Consider the following 18,974-nt stretch of genomic DNA (forward strand, 5'->3'; position numbering starts at 1 on the left):
ACATGTCAAAAGCAGGATTGAATACTTTGCTGCCTGTATGCAGCTCCAACACTAAAACTTGATGTCCAGGACAAAGCAGCCTATTGGTATTTTGGCCAACACCAAAAACATCCATTCCCTCCACCAGGAACATACTGGAACATCCAGAACCCATCCACGGAGTCCACAGCAGCTTTTGTCTGCACTGCTCCAAAAGCAAATTGCAACTCATTCCCCTCTACCAAGAGGGGCTTCAGGCACATGGGTACACCACTGCTTGTAGGTTGTCCCAGTTACACACCATCCCACCTTGGAAATACATCAGCAGATCCAAACCTAGGAACTGCATCCACAATAGTACCTTTGCTAGAAAGACTAAAAAGATTTGGGGCTTACCAGCACCCTGAAGGGCACGAAACAATGGTCTTACTAGCAACACTCAGCTGCCTTCCCAAACTGATGTATCAAAGCCTTTAAGAACAGCACAGGCCATCTTGTGCCAACCTTTTACCCTACTCCAAGACTGATTTAACCCTTCATTCCTACATAGCCCTCCATTTCTCCATCATCCATATGCCTACCCAAGGGTTTCCAAAATGTCCTTAATGTATCTGCCTCTACTACCACCCCTAGCAAGGCTTGCCATGCACCCACCAATCTCTAAAAACACTGACATTCTCCCTACATTTTTCTCCAATCATCTCAAAATTACTCCTATTATATTAGCCTTTTCCACTCCCAGGTGGGCAGGGGGTAAAGGAGTCTCTAGCTATCCACTCAACCTATGCCCTTTATTGTCTTGTATACCTGTCAAGTCACCTCTCAACCTTGTCTTGAAAGAGTTAAATTAATCCACTTTCATCAGTAGGCACTCAGACAATATCTTCAAAGTACACCAAGCATTAAATCTCAGGGACATGGCACTTTTGAGAATTAAGAACAGGATAAGAATTTCAATCTTCATTAATCATAGTGCCACACTCACAGGGATGAGTAAAAAATCTTTAGGTGAAGACAAAGCTACAAGTTTGAAGATTAGGTGTTCCAAAAGTGGAAGTATTTTTGGGAGCAAACAGCACTTGTGTTAAGCTACACCAAAACTGAAGCCAAATCCAAAAGGCAATAATCCCAGTTACTGCAGGAGGCCTCATTGTGCACATGTAGACTACATTATGGAATAAATCCATCCCCATCTCTGACAGACCATGTCTTTCAGCATGGTACTCTGCCCCAGTCTTCAGTTTGATTGTTCATGTATGGTGGGTGGGAGGGGGTGGGGAAGAGAACAGCACCAGATTTTAAACAAGAAACAACCCCTATTGGGTTATAAACACAAGAGACTCTGCAGATGCTGGAAATGTACACAAAAGTGCTAGAGGAGCTGACGTCAGGAAGCATCTATGGAGGGGAACAAGCTGTTGAAATCTCAGTCTGATACACTGTTTACTCCTTGTCATAGGTGCTGCCAGACCTACTGAACTTCCTCCAGCATTGTGAATGTTACCTCAACATTAGATTCACACCTTTGCTCTGCCTGCTGCTACAACCAGGATGTCCTAGCAGCCTCTCATTTGAATTGGACTTCCCAATCCCATCCTGACATGACTGGCATGAGGCCAAACTCAGGTTGGAAGAGCAACACTTCAAATTCCATCTGGGTAGCCTCCAACCTGATGGCATGAACATAGACTTCTGAATCATTCCCTTCTGTTCCCACTCCTTCCTTTTTTCTATTCCACATTCTGATTACCTTTCCACTTTCTCTTACTTCCCTTCACACTGTTCTGGTCCCCTCCTCCTTTCTTCCATGGTCCACTGTCCTCCATCAGATTTCTTCAGCCGTTTATACTCTTCCACCCATCACCTTCCAGCTTCTTACTTCACCTCCTCCCACCTTCCCCCTCACCTGGTTTCACCCATCACCTGCAAGCTTGTACTCCTCCCCCTTCCCCAACCTCCATATTCTACCTTTTCTCTTCCTTCCCAGTCCTGATGAAGGGTCTTGGCCTGAAATGGCAATTGTTTATTCCCCCCCCCATGAATGCTGCCTGACCTGCTGAATTCCTCCGAATTGTTGCAATTGATTTATTCCAATTCCATCTCTGGAGATTGTCCAATTGGAACAGTCTTACCCCCCCCCCACACACACGTCGTTTTGATAATTCACCATCAGCACCCAGCTACATTCAAACCTTATAGCTTGTTCCTCCTTCAATGCAATCACAACAGATCTGTACCATAACTCAAACCCCATGCCCTTGGCTAGCACATCATCTCCCATTTAAACAAGCTACCAAATCACTGCCTTTTGCTGGAGTTTATGACTACAATTAGAATGTAAAACATTACAGCACAATACATGTCTTTTGGCCTCCAACATTGTGCCAGCATTATAACCTACTTTAAGATGAATCTAACCCTTCCCTCTCATAGCCCTCCAATTTTCCATCATCTATGGGCTGATCTAGGAAAGTTTTAGATGTCCCCAATGTATCTGCCTCTAGTACTCACCCCTCTTATTAAAAAAAACTATTTCTGACATCCCTCTACACTTCCCTCCAAACACCTTAAATTATGCCTCCTCATATTAGCCATTTCTGAGCTGGGGAAAAAAGTCTACGGTTGTCCACTTGATTTGTGCCCCTCATTACCTTATTCACCCATCAAGAGATCTCATCCTCCTTAATCCTTGGAGAAAAGCCTTAGCTCAATCTTTCCTCATGAGATAGGCTCTTCAGTCCAAGCAGATCTCTGCATGACTCAATTTCCAAATGTTCTTTGTCTGATACTCCAGATATTCCAACCAAAAAACCTCAGGCAAATGAATCTTCCAGGGAATGCAGAATTCTGGACAATGCCATGGATTCATTTTTTTTCCTATTTAACCCCAAGTTATAGTAAAAACTTGGGAAATCTGCATTGCATTCCTAGTATGTGTTATTTCCAAGATGTAGTGCTCAATATCCAAATTGAAAACTAATCAGAATTTTGCAAAACTAAAATTAGTACACAAATTTGAAGAAACTATCGAGCAACATACACAAAATGCTGGAGGAACACAGCAACTCAGACTGCAGCTTTGAAGGGGAATAAACAGTCAATATTTCAGGCCAAGACTGTTCATCAGGACTGGAAAGAAAGGGGACAGGTTTCCAGCAACTGTAGAACCTCTCGTGTTTGTGTTACTGATACAACCATTCAAGTTATTGGGGCAAATAGGCTAAACATGATAAAACCACAAGATTAATGGGCAGAAATTTAGGAACGAGCCCCCGCCAAAAGGAAGTGGAGCAAATCAGCTAAAAATAGGCCAGGAATGGAGGAGCACACATCAGATATTGCCAAAGCAAAGAATGAAATGTTTAAGGAGGCAGAGGTAGTTCTTCACTCAGAATGGTGATGCAGATTTGATTTCAACATTTAAGGGAAGTTTGGATAATTACGTGATAGGAGAGGCATGAATGGCTATGGTCCAGGTTGATGAGATTAGGCAGAATAATGGCCAAAAGGCCCATTTCTGTGCTGTAGTTCTGACTATATGGACAGGAGAATTTTGCAGATTTCTCTTCACTGTCATCCTACCAATATCCTGCAAGTCAATTTTAGAAACAGTTATACATCATAGAAACAGTTCCTACAGTCTAACTTGCCCACATCAACCAAGACATTTATCCAATCTAATCCCATTTTCCCTGTGTTTGGAACATAATCCCCCTAAACCTTTCCTAGCTATGTTTCTGTCCAAATGCAGTTTTAATATTAGTGGTGGAATTATAACTCTCCCTGACTACTAGCTTCTTAAAAATGGGTGCCCCACAAGTCTTTCAAATCTTTCCCCTTCCTCAAATCTACATGCTGTAATTTTAGACTCCCTGACCCTGGAAAAACTGACCATCCACCTATTCATGCCCCTCCTGATTTTGTACACCTCTAAGAATCACTCAAGTTCTTGTGCTTCAAGGAAAAAGTGTCCCAGTCTATCCCATCTTTGTAACGGAAAGTAACACCCTCATTCATCTCTGCTGCACCCTTCAACGTTCCTGCTGAAGCCGAGGGCTTGGACACTACTCGAGAACCTCCAAAACATTGAGATCAACTATGCTCACTGCAGGGCCATTTTGAAACTTTAATTTTCTGTCTGTTCTGGACAGATTTTAAAATGATTCAAAAACATTAAAAAGTTATTACAAACACCTTTGTGTGGCTTCAATTCTACTTTAGGGTTTTACAGCACAGTTTCTGCCTCCAAGTCTAATACCCAGAACACTGCAATACAATCCATCCACTTCCACCGCAACATCCACAGCTCAACACCAACCCACGTGAAGACATTCCATGCACAAAGGACATTTACTCATTCTTCCCATTTTATTCATTAACAGCCAGTGGAATAGTTCACTCATTCTCACTTTCCCATTGGGCAGAAGATACAAAAGCCTAAAAGCACACACCGGCAGGCTCAAGAACAGCTTCCATCCCAGTGTTATCAGACTCTTGAACGATAAAACGGACACAACCTCACAATCCACCTGATTAACACTTTACTATTTAGCTGCATTTTCTTTGGACCTGTTACACTTTACTTTGTTCTACCTCAATGCACTGTGTAATAATTTTGATCTGCATGAACAGTGTGCAAGATAAGCTGTTCACCATCATGGTACAGCTCATGTCAGAAAAAGGCACCAATTTAATACAGTGTCCTCTCACTAAAGCACATTGCCTTTTACCTGCCTTTTTCTTCAATTCTCTTCCGCCTCTTTCCCGTTCTCTCATTCTTCGTGCTATGTGCAAGGCCCAGCTCGTGGTACAGAGTTGGCGTGAAGGGGTTTACGTTCACTGTTGGAACCCAGTGGGGCTCAGAGCTGGTAGCAAAGCCCAAGGGTCGACGAATCCGTGAGATAGGCCCTTTATTGGCAGTTGAGATCTGTCCAGCTTTGGAAAACAGGCTCTGGAACAAAAAAAAAGGTGACTCCATTAGATCCAAATGAAGAACAATGAAAAGTCTCACCCAACAGAGACTAAAAATAAGATACCCAGGGTAATACTTAGTTATTTTAAATCATCCTGAATTTTAAACATTTCAAAGATGGAAGGTAGGACAAAGAGGGCAGGACCAATGAATATTTCTTCACAAGTAATACAAAGAAAAAGGTGCTCATGAAGCACTTCAATATCAAATTGCAAACAAAGTACTCCCGAGACAATGAACAAGACCGATCACAAGCAGACCTTTGGCATCATGAAGAGATGAGCAAAGAGCATAATTAGAAAAAGTAACAACATCGCAGATTAGGTCATGCCAAATTCAGATCCAGGAATCAAGATACTAATGAGATGAAGGGATTGGCATTTTGATTTGTTTGGGGAGGGCAGAAGCTAGTGTAGACCACTGAAATCTAACTTGTCATCTGTATCTGACATCAGGAGGCAGCAGACCTGGATAAAGATAGCAATCACATAGAGAAAGTTGAACAAAGTCAAAGCAAATTTATTAAATTACTTACTGTGTACAACCAAGATTCATTCTCAGCAGGCATTTACACTAACACAATAGAACATGAAAACACTATAAATATTGACAATCAATGTGCAAATTTAAAAAATTGGGATACAAGTTGTAGAGTCCTTGAAAGTGAGCCTGTAGGTTGTGGAATCAGTTGAGAGTTGTGGTGAATAAAGTTACCCAAGCTGGTTCAGGAGTCCGATTGTAGGGAAACATCTTGAACCAGCTGTGTAGGATCTCAAGCTTCTGTACTGCCTACCTGATGGTGGTAGTGAGAAGAGAGCATGGCCTAGATGGTGGGGGCCCTCGACTTTCTTGTGGCAGCACACCTTGTAGATGCACTCAGTGTTGGGGAGGTCTTTGTGATAGACTATGCTTTATCCACCACTCTGTAGATTTATTTTTCCTAGGCATGACATGACAGGACAGGATCAGTGATGGAGTTAGATGGGAAATGAGCAAGGTGTGTGTAATCCCTGGGAGAGGGTTAAATACCATTTGATTGGGTAACAAGAGACCAGGAGATGCTTAAACACATCCACCCCTCAATTAGAAACAGGCTGCTTGCATCATTCAATATTCTTTATAAATCACTCATCTTTTAGGTTGGGCTTCCTGCTGGAAAGGAAGCTCCACAGAGAGCAATACAAATGTTACAATAGGCTAATGAATGTATGTACATACTCACCACTTAAAACCCTGGAACCCTCTGTGGCAGCATTGTGGGGTACCCATACTTGGAGGGTGGCAGCAGTGAGAGAAGGCAGCTCAGCACCATCTCCAAGACAACCAGGATAGGCAATGAGATGCTGGCTCAGACTCCGAAGCCCACATCCCTCAATGAGCAAGTAATTTCATTAACAGCACTAGGCAAGCCACTACCAGACAGAAAATCTTAGTCTCCCTCCATAAATGCTGTTTGAGCATTCCCAGCACAAACAAGATGTAGAAGCTTTAGAGAGATTGCAGAGATTTAACAGGATGCTGCCTGGATAAGAGAGGACAGCTCATTAGGACAGTTTGAGCAAGCTAGCACTTTTCAATTTTGAAAGGAGGATGACAAGTGACTGGATAGAAGTGTACAAGATGACTAGAAGCATGTCAAGTGGACAGCCGGAGAGTTCCCCCCTCCCCAGGGGAGAGTGGCGGAAGGCAGAGTGGCAAGTGCATAGAACATGTCACAGGGGTGGTGGTAGAAGGATACCTTAAGGGCATTTAAGAAACTTGTAGGTACATGGATGATAGAAAAATTGAGGGTTATGTAGAAGGGAAGGGTTAGATTGATCTTAAGAGGAGGTTTTAAGTTAGCACATCATGGGCTGAAGGGCCTGTAGTGCAGTAGTTAGTGTTCCAGAACAAATCTGCTCACTTTTCAGGCTCAGATATTTCTGACTGACAAGGGTCTGCCTTTCTGCTTTATTAAAAAGGACACCAAACACAAGCAAAGACAGGAAATCACTCTTGAAGAAATTACCCTCTAGTTCAAACGCACAACTTGAGTCAGAGTGGAAGAGTTTTTAAAAACAAGGAACAGACTTGAGAAACTTCAACATGCTTGAAGAATTCAGCAGGTCAGGCATCTATGGAGAGAAGTTGACATGACACATCTCACCCTATTCCTCCAACATTTTGCTCTAGATTCCAGCATCTGCAGTCACCTGTTTTCATTCCCTTTATTCCAGATTTACAACAGTAAATAATTGAGGGAGAATAATTACCAGCCAAAAAGCACTACCGACAGAGTATCGATAGAAGGCACTACTTCAAGAAGGCAGAATCCAATACCAAGGACCTCCATCCAGACCATACTATCTTCTCAACTACCATTCAGAGAGGTTGAAAAGCCTAAAGTCCTACACTGAAAGGTTCAGGACCAGACACTTCTTCCCTCATCAGCATTATGTTCTTAAATCTATCTATACAACCCCAATCCTACCTTAGCAATCAAACATAATGGACCATTATGACCATTATAGACCACCACAAACTTGGATTACATTGTGTTCATAGTACAAAATAATGACAACAAGCCACTGGAGCAGCCCTCAGCCCAAGTCCACACCGTGACTGGATCCTGGTGGATTTATTGTCCCTCTCAACCTTATTTTCCTGCCTTCTCCCCATGCTCTTTGACAGCCTTAAACCTCCACTTTAAATACACCCAAGGACTCAGCCTCCATGTCCATCTTCAGCAACGAGTTCCACAATCACAAACAAGAGAAAATCTGCAGGTGCTGCAAATCCAAGTAACAAACACAAAATGCTGGAGGAACTCAGCAGGACAGGCAGCACCTATGGGAAAGGGAACGGTCCACGCTTCGGGCTGAGACCCTTCAGCAGGGCCCTGTGTGTTACCACAGTCACCAAGGTTCTGTTTGATGTCTGTGCCTCTCTACCACACCTGAGAGTATACTGTATACTTGACTTAACTTGCGAGCAGTTTCCACGATGCGCTGAAGCATTAGAAGGAACGGGAATGGGCAGATATTCCACCTACTTTGGGAGTGTAGGGAGTGTCACAGAGTCGCAGTTTCCTCCAGTTCATACAATGAACGGGTGAGTCGGGGCGCTCACTCCTCACAGCCAGGCCGACCCCGGGGCTCCGCGGCGACCTCTTCTTCGCGGACGGAACAGCCAGCCGAGCGCAGACCGGGAAACGGCTGAAGGGCGAGTCGCACGCCCCGCGGGGCGCCGGCGACGCGGCGCCTCTTTCCTGGACACGGAGGATGTCGCAGAACTTGGCTCCGACCTCCTCTTCCTCGTCACTGGAGAACTGGAGCTTCTGGGCGACGGGAGTGAGGGGCAGGCGGCTCATCTTGGGCACAGGGTGAACACTCGGCTGGGAGAAGGCTGGTTGTAAATGGGCGAGATACCTTCCCGATATCCCTCAGTGGTACTCAAACCAAGCCGCTAGCCCTTGGCCTGTTTCCTTTCGCCCCTCCACTCACTCGTGAAAGTTAACTTCGCTATCGCCAAATCACGCCTTTATACCCAAACCGTGATTGGGTCACGCCTGGGAAAAGGTTGGGCCGTGTTGATTTTACCGCCTGTTCCGAGTTAAGTGCACGAGGGTAGGGTGAGGGGTAGAGTGGAGTCGTTTACACACAAATATGCTTCACCTCAAAGTACTATGAGCATTAAAATCACCAACAAATCATTAGCCAACAAACTTCTAGTCTTCCATTGTACAAGAAAACGGCCCTTCTTTGAAGTGTGAATATTATTTACCCCTCCTTGTGAAGCACCACTAGTAACTTCTCTTTTATCACTGGATGATTTTTTTCTGCAGCTTTTAATCTCACTTTATTTTTGCCCATTTTTATTTAGTGCTGTACAATATTGATTTATTTATTTATTTAGGTCAGGTCACTTGTCTGAGTGCTCTGGTACCATGTAACCCAGTACTACCTGTCGCATGGTCGGGTGGTCGGCGACTAAACCGGCTCCCCCACCAGACCTGCCTGGTGAGGAGGGTGGCTAGACACCCTGCAGGACAAAAAACAAGACCTGTCAAAGGGCGGATGAACCCTCTCGTAGGGTCAACCTCCATCTAGCGAACACGTGTCGTGAAGCACGGAAAGGGCATCCCTTGCACCGAAGCTTGGTCTGGCCATTCAGTGCAACAGAACTTCCCCCAGCCGTCTCCGACCCCACCGTGCCGCTGGATCCGGGAGGGGATGTCGAGAGGGTGGGTCTGGACCTGTGCAACCCCCTACTCACCTAAAATCCACTCACGCACATGCTGTTCCTTTCTGAGGAGTGGGGTACCACCCCACTAACATCATCATCTTATGGGTTGGATAGCCAGAGAGAGAGATTTATTTGTTCAGATACAGTACGGAGTAGGCCCTCCCAGCCCTTCGAGGCACACTACCCAGCAACCCCCAGTTTAACCCCCCGAGACTACTGCCTGGCCATACCTCATACACCACTGGTCCTCTCCTTCTCTGCAATTTGAAATTACCTTTGTTTGAGCTCTCTCCCTCACCATACACTCCCCTTCTCCCCCCCCCATCAGGTCTGACAGAGAATCTTGTGGCTTGAGACATTAACTCCATTTCTCTTTCTAGACATATCCAACAATTTATGTCTTTATTCATATTTTGCTCCCCGCTTTTAGGATGTTGGAGATCCTCAGTACATGCTTGATTCCTGCATGAGACTATCGTGCAAGCACATGTGGGCTGAAGAGCAGACCGATTGCCTTCCTCCTGTACCTATGTGTAAGGTTAGTTCTCAAGGATGACCCTGAACTTCCATTTGCCTCTCACGTCAATTCCCCACCCAACTCCCACTGGCATCTTTGTATTGTTCCAACGCACCCCAGTGTAAGATTAGGGAACTGCTCCTCACCTTCTGACTAGGTAAGTATACAGCAGACTTGACTTTCTGGAAATTCAACAGTTTTGGACAATCAGACTGGCCAGTTCTGATAGAAGATCATCAAACTTTAATGTAACCTCTGTTTTTTCTCTCTCCACAGATGTTGCCTGACCTGAGTCTTTCCAGTATTCTATTTTATGTCAGACTTTCAGCATCTGCAGTGTTTTGTACTTCATAGCCCTTCACTGAATTGTTTTAACCTTTCTGTTTTCACCTTTCTGTTTTCATGCATCTCCTCAGGATTACTTCACCTTTTCTCAACTAGCAACCCATTGACGTAATTGCAGACATCTTCTCCATCCTTTTGCCTTCTCTACAGCTTATAGTATGTTCAATTTCTGACTTCTCCTCGTTCTGATGAAAGGTCATTGACCTGAAACATTAACTATATATCTGTCTCCACAGACGCTGCCTCACCTGCTGAGTGTTTAGAGTATTTTGTTTTACATGTGTTGGCGGAGCTGGCCAGTCCTTTGGAGTAGTGGTGATGACTACAGTTCAAATTGTTGACCACCTCATCTGAATCACTGCTCCTCTTTTACTCTCGAAGGAAGGTTAGCTGAGTTGGTAAACAGATTTTCTCTTTGGAGCTAAGAAGGATGCAAGGAGACCAGATAGAGGTATACTGCAGTCACTGGAGTTGTGTAGGATGTTCTCCTAAGGTGTTGTCTATTGGTAGGTCCTCATATAGCTGAAGAAGCTAGTCCTGGATCCAAGAAAGTAGAACGTAAATTTTATTATCAAAGTACATATATGTCACCATATGCAATTCTGAGATTCATTTTTCTGTGGGCAGTCTCAGCAAATCTATAGAATCGCAACTATAACAGGATCAATGAAAGATCACCCAGAGTGCAGAAGACAGCAAACTGTGTAAATACAAATATAAATAAATAGCAAGAGCATGAAATAAATAACAAGATAAATAGTCCTTAAACTGAAATCTTTGATTGTGGTAATATCTCAATGGATGGGCAAGTGAGTGTAATTCAACAGTTCCATTTAATATCAGAGAATGTATACAATATACAACCTGAAATTCTTGTTCTTCACGTTATCCCCTTTTGTTCAAGAGCCTGATGGTTGTGGGCTAGCAACTGTTCTTGAACCTGGTGGTGCGAGTCCTGAGGTTCTTGTGCCTTCTACCTGATGGCACCAGCATGAATAGAGCATGGCCTGGGTGGTGGGGATCTCTGATGATGGATGCTGTTTTCCTATGACAGCATTTCGTGTAGATGTGCTCAATGGTTGGCAGGTTTTACTCATGATGTACTAGGCCAAATCCACTACCTTTTGTCGAATTTTCTGTTCAAAGGCGGTGTTTACATACCAGGCTGTGATGCAGCCAGTCAATACACTATCCACTACACATCTATGGAAGTTTAGCAAAGTTTTGGATTTCATGCCGAATCTCCACAGAGCCCTAAGGAATTAAAGACGCTGCCACGCTTTCTTTGGAATGAATTCACTTACATGCTGGGTCCAGGCCAGATCCCCTGTAACAGTAACACCCAGGAATTTAAAGTGGATGTAGTATCAACCTTTGCTTTCAAATTATTTTGTGTATCATCGGTCTGGATGTAGGGTCATCTGCTCTTCCAGAGATTCGCCATTTTGAAAAAGCTCTGATTGATGTTTCTAAGGTCTGGCTGGACTCACATATTCCCCTAATGAATACCATGTGTCCACTTCAGTCTACACGGTTTACTGTGTTGTGGCAACATTGGGTGGGCAGATGGCTCTGTGGATATTTTGCACCATGATCCATATTTTGCAACATTGTATCATTTCTTAATGCATGCATTACTAAATGACAATAAAAGAGGACTGTGTGTTCTCATAATCTAATCTAATCTAATGATCCACCCCGACTGAGCCACAAAAGCTCATGGGCACTAGGCTTCCCACCATTGAGGACATCTTCAAAAGGCAGTGCCTCAAAAAGGTGGCATCCATAGGAACATAGAAAACCTGCAGCACAATACAGGCCCTTCGGCCCACAAAGCTGTGCCGAACATGTCCTTATTTTAGAACTACCCAGGCTTACCCATAGCCCTCTATTTTTCTAAGCTCCATGTATTCATCCAGGAGTCTCTTAAAAGACCCGATCGTTTCAGCCTCTACTGTCACTGCCAGCAGCCACTCACCACTCACTGTGTAAAATACTTACCCCTGACATCTCCTCTGTACCTACTTCCAAGCACCTTAAAACTATGCCCTCTCATGCTAGCCATTTCAGCCCTGGGAAAAAGCCTCTGACTATTCACATGATCAATGCCTCTCATCATCTTGTACACCACAATCAGGTCACCTCTCATCCTCCGTCGCTCCAAGGAGAAAAGGCCAGGTTCACTGAACCTATTCTCATAAGGCATGCTCCCCAATCCAGGCAACATCCTTGTAAGTCTCCTCTGCACCCTTTCTATGGTTTCCACGTCCTTCCTATAGTGAGGCGACCAGAATTGAGCACAGAACTCCAAGTGGGGTCTGACCAGGGTCCTATATAACTGCAACGTTACCGCTCAGCTCTTAAACTCAATGCCACGATTGTTGAAGGCCAATGCACCATATGCTTTCATAACCACAGAGTCAACTTGCACAGCAGCTTTGAGTGCCCTGTGGATTCGGACCCCAAGATCCCTCTGATCCTCCACACTCCCAAGAGTCCTGCCATTAATACTATATTCTGCCATCATATTTGACCTACCAAAATGAACCACCTCATACTTATCTGGGTTGAACTCCGTCTGCCACTTCTCAGCCCAGTTTTGCATCCTATCAATGTCCCGCTGTAACCTCTGACAACCCTCCACACTATCCACAACACCCTCAACCTTTGTGTCATCAGCAAATTTACTAACCCGTCCCTCCACTTCCTCATCCAGGTCATTTATAAAAATCACAAAGAGTGGGGGTCCCAGAACAGATCCCTGAGGCACACCACTGGTCACCGACCTCCATGCAGAATATGACCCATCTGCAACCACTCTTTGCTTTCTGTGGGCAAGCCAGTTCTGGATCCACAAAGTAATGTCCCCTTGGATCCCATACCTCCTTACTTTCTCAATAAGCCTTGCATGGGGTACCTTATCAAATGCCTTGTTAAAATCCATATACACTATATCTACGACTCTACCTTCATCAATGTGTTTAGTCACATCCTCAAAAAATTCATCCAGGCTTGTAAGGCACGACCTGCCTTGACAAAGTCATGCTGACTCTTCCTAATTATGTTATGCCTCTCCAAACATTCATAAATCCTGCCTCTCAGGATCTTCTCCATCAATTTACCAACCACTGAAGTAAGACTCACTGGTCTATAATTTCCTGGGCTATCCCTACTCCCTTTCTTGAATAAGAGAACAACATCAGCAACCCTCCAATCCTCCAGAACCTCTCCCGTCCTCATTGATGATGCAAAGATCATTACCAGAGGCTCAGCAATCTCCTCCCTCACTTCCCACAGTAGCCTGGGGTACATCCCGTCTGGTCCTGGTGACTCAACCAACTTGATGCTTTCCAAAAACTCCAGCACATCCTCTTTCTTAATATCTACATGCTCAAATTTTTCAGTCTGCTGCAAGTTATCCCTACAATCGCCAAGATCCTTTTCTGTAGTGAATACTGAAGCAAAGTATTCACCACCTAGGAAATGCCCTCCACTCATTCCCACCATCTAAGAGGATGTACAGGAGCCTGAAGACACCCATTCAATGTTTTAGAAACGGCTTCTTCCTCTCGCCGATCAGATTTCTGAATAGGTGGTGACCCATGAACAGTACCTCACTTTTCTTTCTTGCTCACTTTTTCCACTGCAGACAACTCTATCATCATTACATGACCACTGAGCTATTTTGTTTCCTGTTTCCCAGCCAGCTCTTAGAGTAATAGAGCACTATGGCACAGAAGCAGGGCCCTTTGGCCATTCTAGTCCATATCAACCTGTTCTTCTGCCTAGTCCCCTGGACATGCACCCAGACCATAATCTCCAAACCTCCTCCAAATTTCTCTTCAATGTTGCAATCAATCTCACATCCACTGGCAGCTTGTTGCAATCAATCTCACATCCACACACTCACCAGTCTCAGAGTGAAATGTTCCCACTCAGAATCCCTTTAAATAGTTCACCTTTCACCCTAAACTTATGACCTGCAGTTCTAATCTCACCCAACCTCAGGGGAAAATGCCTACACACATTCATTCCGTCTATACCCCTCATAATTTTGTAAGCCTTTATAAAATCTACCCCCATTCTCCTGCATTCCAGGGAATAAATTCCTTATGTATTTAACGTTTCCCTGTAACTCAGAGCCAGTTGGTATCTTTGCTCCAGCTGTGCCTCCAGCTCCAAGTGTCCTTCAAAGGAGCCGAAGAAATAGGAGCAGGAGGAGGCCACTCAGCCCCTCAAGCATACCCTATCATTCAATATACAATACAATACAATACAATACTGTTCAAAAGTCTTAGTCTCATATATACAGCTAGGGTGCCTAAGATATTTGCACAGTACTATAGTAATTTATGTATTGCTGTGTCCTGTTGCCGCAAAAAAATACATTTCATTTCATATGTGAGCGATGATAAACCTGATTTTGTTATGGGTCTATTGTGGACTGAGGGTGGGAAGGAAGCAGGAAAAGGGAAGGAAGAGGGAAGGGAGCAGGAAGCACCAGACGGACATAATGTAATGATCAGTAACCCAATTGTTTGGAATCAAATGACTTTGCTTGGTGTCTCAGGACTGGGTGTGTCTATACCTGTGCCACCCCCCCCCACCGCCACCTGTCCATCCACCCCTCCCGCAGCACTCCACCCTCACCATTCCCAACATCCTTTACTCCCGTCAGTTTTACAGATTTGCTCTCTACTCCACATCGCCAAATACATTACTGTGTAAAGTCTTAGGTACCTAAGTCTTATGTGCCTAAGACTCTTTCACAGTACTGTAGAACATAGAACAGTACAGGCCCTTCAGCCCACAATGTTGTGCTAACCTTTTAATCTGCTCTAAAGATCAATATAACCCTTTCCTCTCACATAGGCCTCCATTTATCTACCATCCATTTGCCAATCAAAGTTTCTTAAATGCCCCTAATATATCTGCCTCTATCACCAGTGTGTTTCACGTACTACATCTTTGACATTACCCCCTATAGTTTTCTCCAATCACCTTAAAATTATACCCTAATGTATTAGCCATTTCTGACCTGGGAAAAAGGCGCTGGCTGTTCGCTTCTATTGAGTCATTTTTCATACTCCTTTCCTCCAAAGGGAAAAATCCTAGCTTACTCAATCTTTCCTCATAAGACCTGCTCTCTAATCCGGGTAAATGATTATCGTTGATCTGCTCCAGGCTTCATCTCCTCCTCTCTGCCAGTTCCCCACAGCCCTCGCTTTATTGATCTGTAAAAACTTCATGTCTTCCTTTCAATATTTACAATGAACCAGCCTCTGCCACCCATCTGGGGTTAGAGGGTTCCAGACTTTCAACCCTGTTATTCCTACGCACCTCAGTTTTAAATGTCAGCCCCCCAATTCTGTAGCTAGATTCCCTTGTCTGAGACTCTCCCACTAATGGAAGCATCTTTACACCTAACCTGCCGTGTCCCTCAGGATATTGTGTTCAAACTTCAAAGTAAATTTATTGTCAAAGTTTATATAAGTCACCCTGTACTGCCTTGAGATACATTTTCTTGTGGGCATTCACAGTAAAACAAAGAGACTTAATAGAATCAGTGAAATACTACACACAAAGACTGACAAACAACCAATGTGCAAACAAGAAAATAAATAAGTAAATGGCATTTTGAACGTTGGGCGTGGAGTCCTTGAAAGTGGGTCTGTGGAATCAGTTTAGATTTAGTCATAGTCATAGTCATACTTTATTGATCCCGGGGGAAATTGGTTTTCATTACAGTTGCACCATAAATAAGGAATAGTAATAGAACCATAAATAGTTAGATAGTAATATGTGAATTTTGCCAGTAAATTATGAAATAAGTCCAGGGCCAGCCTATTGGTTCAGGGTGTCTGACCCTCCAAGGGAGGAGTTGTAAAGTTTGATGGCCACAGGCAGGAATGACTTCCTATGACGCTCTGTGCTGCATCTCGGTGGAATGAGTCTCTGGCTGAATGTACTCCTGTGCCCACCCAGTACATTATGTAGTGGATGGGAGACATTGACCAAGATGGCATGCAACTTAGACAGCATCCTCTTTTCAGACACCACCGTGAGAGAGTCCAGTTCCATCCCCACAACATCACTGGCCTTACGGATGAGTTTGTTGATTCTGTTGGTGTCTGCTACCCTCAGCCTGCTGCCCCAGCACACAACAGCAAACATGATAGCACTGGCCGCCACAGACTTGTACAACATCCTCAGTGTCGTCCGGCAGATGTTAAAGGACCTCAGTCTCCTCAGGAAATAGAGACGGCTCTGACCCTTCTTGTAGACAGCCTCAGTGTTCTTTGACCAGTCCAGTTTATTGTCAATTTGTATCCCCAGGTATTTGTAATCCTCCACCATGTCCACACTGACCCCTTGGATGGAAACAGGGGTCATCGGTACCTTAGCTCTCCTCAGGTCTACCACCAGTTCTTCAGTCTTTTTCACATTAAGCTGCAGATAATTCTGCTCACACCATGTGACAAAGTTTCCTACCATAGCCCTGTACTCAGCCTCATCTCCCTTGCTGATGCATCCAACTATGGCAGAGTCATCCGAAAACTTCTGAAGATGACAAGACTCTGTGCAGTAGTTGAAGTCCGAGGTGTAAATGGTGAAGAGAAAGGGAGACAAGACAGTCCCCTGTGGAGTCCCAGTGCTGCTGATCACTCTGTCGGACACACAGTGTTGCAAGCACATGTACTGTGGTTTGCCAGTCAGGTAATCAAGGATCCATGATACCAGGGAAGCATCTACCTGCATCGCTGTCAGCTTCTCCCCCAGCAGAGCAGGGTGGATGGTGTTGAACACACTGGAGAAGTCAAAAAACATGACCCTCACAGTGATCGCTGGCTTTAAGATTTAAGGTGAGTGTAGTTATCCACGCCAGTTCAAGAGCCTGATGGTTGTAGGGTAACAACAGTGTGATCACTCGAGTCGAGTATAATGTTCTCCCGAGGGGTTATTCCCTTAATGGAGAACTTTGTTTAACAGCGGGGGACTGATGCACAGGTAGTCACCACATGGTCCATGGACAGATCAGTGTCAGGGTCCAGTGGGTTGGAATGCAAAACTTCAGGGAACTCTTCACTACTGCAGCCTTCCTCCACCTTCACTGTCAACATCTCCCACCAGCTCCACCGCTGAGATCTTGGTTAGATCACACTTTGATTTTGTCTGGAACCTCCCCCTTGATCTTATTGCCATCGCTGACCCTACCAGGAGCTAATCTCTCGACTTCACTGTCGAAATCTCAGGAACTCACGAGTGTCTTCACCATGTCAACCCTGGGAGGTTGTAGGGTAATAACTGTTCCTGAACCTGGTGGTGTGAGACATAAGTCTCCTGTACCTCCTGATCAACGACAGCAGCGAGAAGAGAGCCTGGCCTGGATCTTCCGTAAGATGTCCCTCACCCACACCCATCCTTATAACTCCAAACAACATACTGTACAGCACTGTGCAAGTGTCTTAGCCACAGCATATATACTGTATAGATAGGGTGCCTAGGTCCTTTGCAAAATTCTGTAGTAACATTATGTATGCTGCTGCAAAAAAAAATTCATGACAAATGCGAGTGATGATAAACCTGATTCTGATATGAGTCTCTATTGTGGACTGAAAGTGGGAAGGAGGCAGGGAGAGGGGGATCATGGTTGGGAAGAGGGGAAGGAAGAGGGAAGGGAGCAGGAAGCACCAGAGAGACATTCTGTAATGATCACTAAACCAACAATTTGGAATCAACTGACCTTTCCTGGTGTCTTAGAGCTGGGTGTGCCTGCACCCTCGTCAACTCCCGCCCCGGCACTCCTTCTCTGCCATCTGTCCCACACCTCTCCCATGATATTCCATCCCTGCTGTTCCGTTGGTCTTGTCAGGTATACAAACTCACTCTCTGTGCAAAAAGTCTTAGGCACCCCGGCTATAAATAGATACCTAAGACCTTGCACAGTACTGTATATCTAACTCATTAGCTGCTTGTGAGAGGATAGCCTTCTCAGGCCAGGAATGAACCTTTGATTAACAGGAGTCAAGATATCATTCCCATTCATTTTCAATCCAAAAAAAAGTACTAGATTTGTTAAGCACAATTTGCTCTTGTGGGTCCTATCTTTCTGATCAATTTGTAGTTTAAACAACAGCTCTCTCACATGCATTGCAGAGATTCTACAGTGTGTGTGATGGGAGTGTTGAGGGTAAAGGGGTCTGTATTGTATGTGATTTTTCATGTTGGATTCATGACCACTGCTGGGGTGAGGCTAGGAGAGCTGCTGCCTCAAAGCCAATGAACCAACTTCAATCCTGTCCTCTGGTGCTGTCTTTGTGGAGTCTGCCTGTTCTCCGTGACCTGGTGGCTTTTCAGCAGGTGCTACAGTGGACACTTGATCTCAGAATGTGGGAGCTGGTAAGTTTATAGACCACAGTAGTACGTTCCAAGTCTGTAGAACCTGAGCATTGATATGAATGTCGGGGAGAATAAAAAAAGATGGCTGCTGTTTGACTCTGCGACATTTCACTGTTCTCAGGGTTGAACTGCTTCTGGTGGCTTCACTGACCCCATGGCAATCGAGCAGTGTCACCAGCAGCAGGCAGGGCTCTAACAACAGTTCACTTTTGAGGTGTTGGTGAGACTCAACCCGTGTGATACCTTCCCCAGTAGCAGAGCACAGTGACGCACACTGCCTAAACTCACCACGCTTCACTGAGCAAGGTAGGAAGGCAGCTGGCTTCTGTCTGTCTGTCTGTATCTTGTTTTACGGCGGTTGGCATCCAGCTTAATGGTGCATTACTGCCACCCTCTGCTCCAGAATGTGCACCAGACATACATTCTAAATCCCTTCACCCAATCACACACACACCCACCCACACACACACACACACACACACAAACCTACACTTCACCCTCCCATCTTTGACCATCCTAGTATCCTATTCCTGTTTA

The 18,974-nt window shown here is 44.7% G+C and overlaps 1 protein-coding gene across 1 annotated transcript in view; it reads right to left on the reverse strand.

Annotated features, from left to right (window-relative positions):
- The window catches only part of LOC134352239 (wee1-like protein kinase 2-A), a 31,321-nt gene extending 23,021 nt beyond the window's left edge, over nucleotides 1-8,300 (reverse strand). Inside the window, exons 1-2 of the mRNA XM_063059531.1 lie at nucleotides 7,983-8,300; nucleotides 4,710-4,930 (exon numbers count right to left, since the gene is read on the reverse strand). Of these exons, the coding sequence (XP_062915601.1) occupies nucleotides 4,710-4,930; nucleotides 7,983-8,300 (539 nt within the window). The remainder of the gene's footprint in view (nucleotides 1-4,709; nucleotides 4,931-7,982) is intronic.
- Nucleotides 8,301-18,974: the final 10,674 nt, after the last annotated feature.

Source organism: Mobula hypostoma, chromosome 9, assembly GCF_963921235.1.
Source record: "Mobula hypostoma chromosome 9, sMobHyp1.1, whole genome shotgun sequence".
Taxonomy (NCBI): domain Eukaryota; kingdom Metazoa; phylum Chordata; class Chondrichthyes; order Myliobatiformes; family Myliobatidae; genus Mobula; species Mobula hypostoma.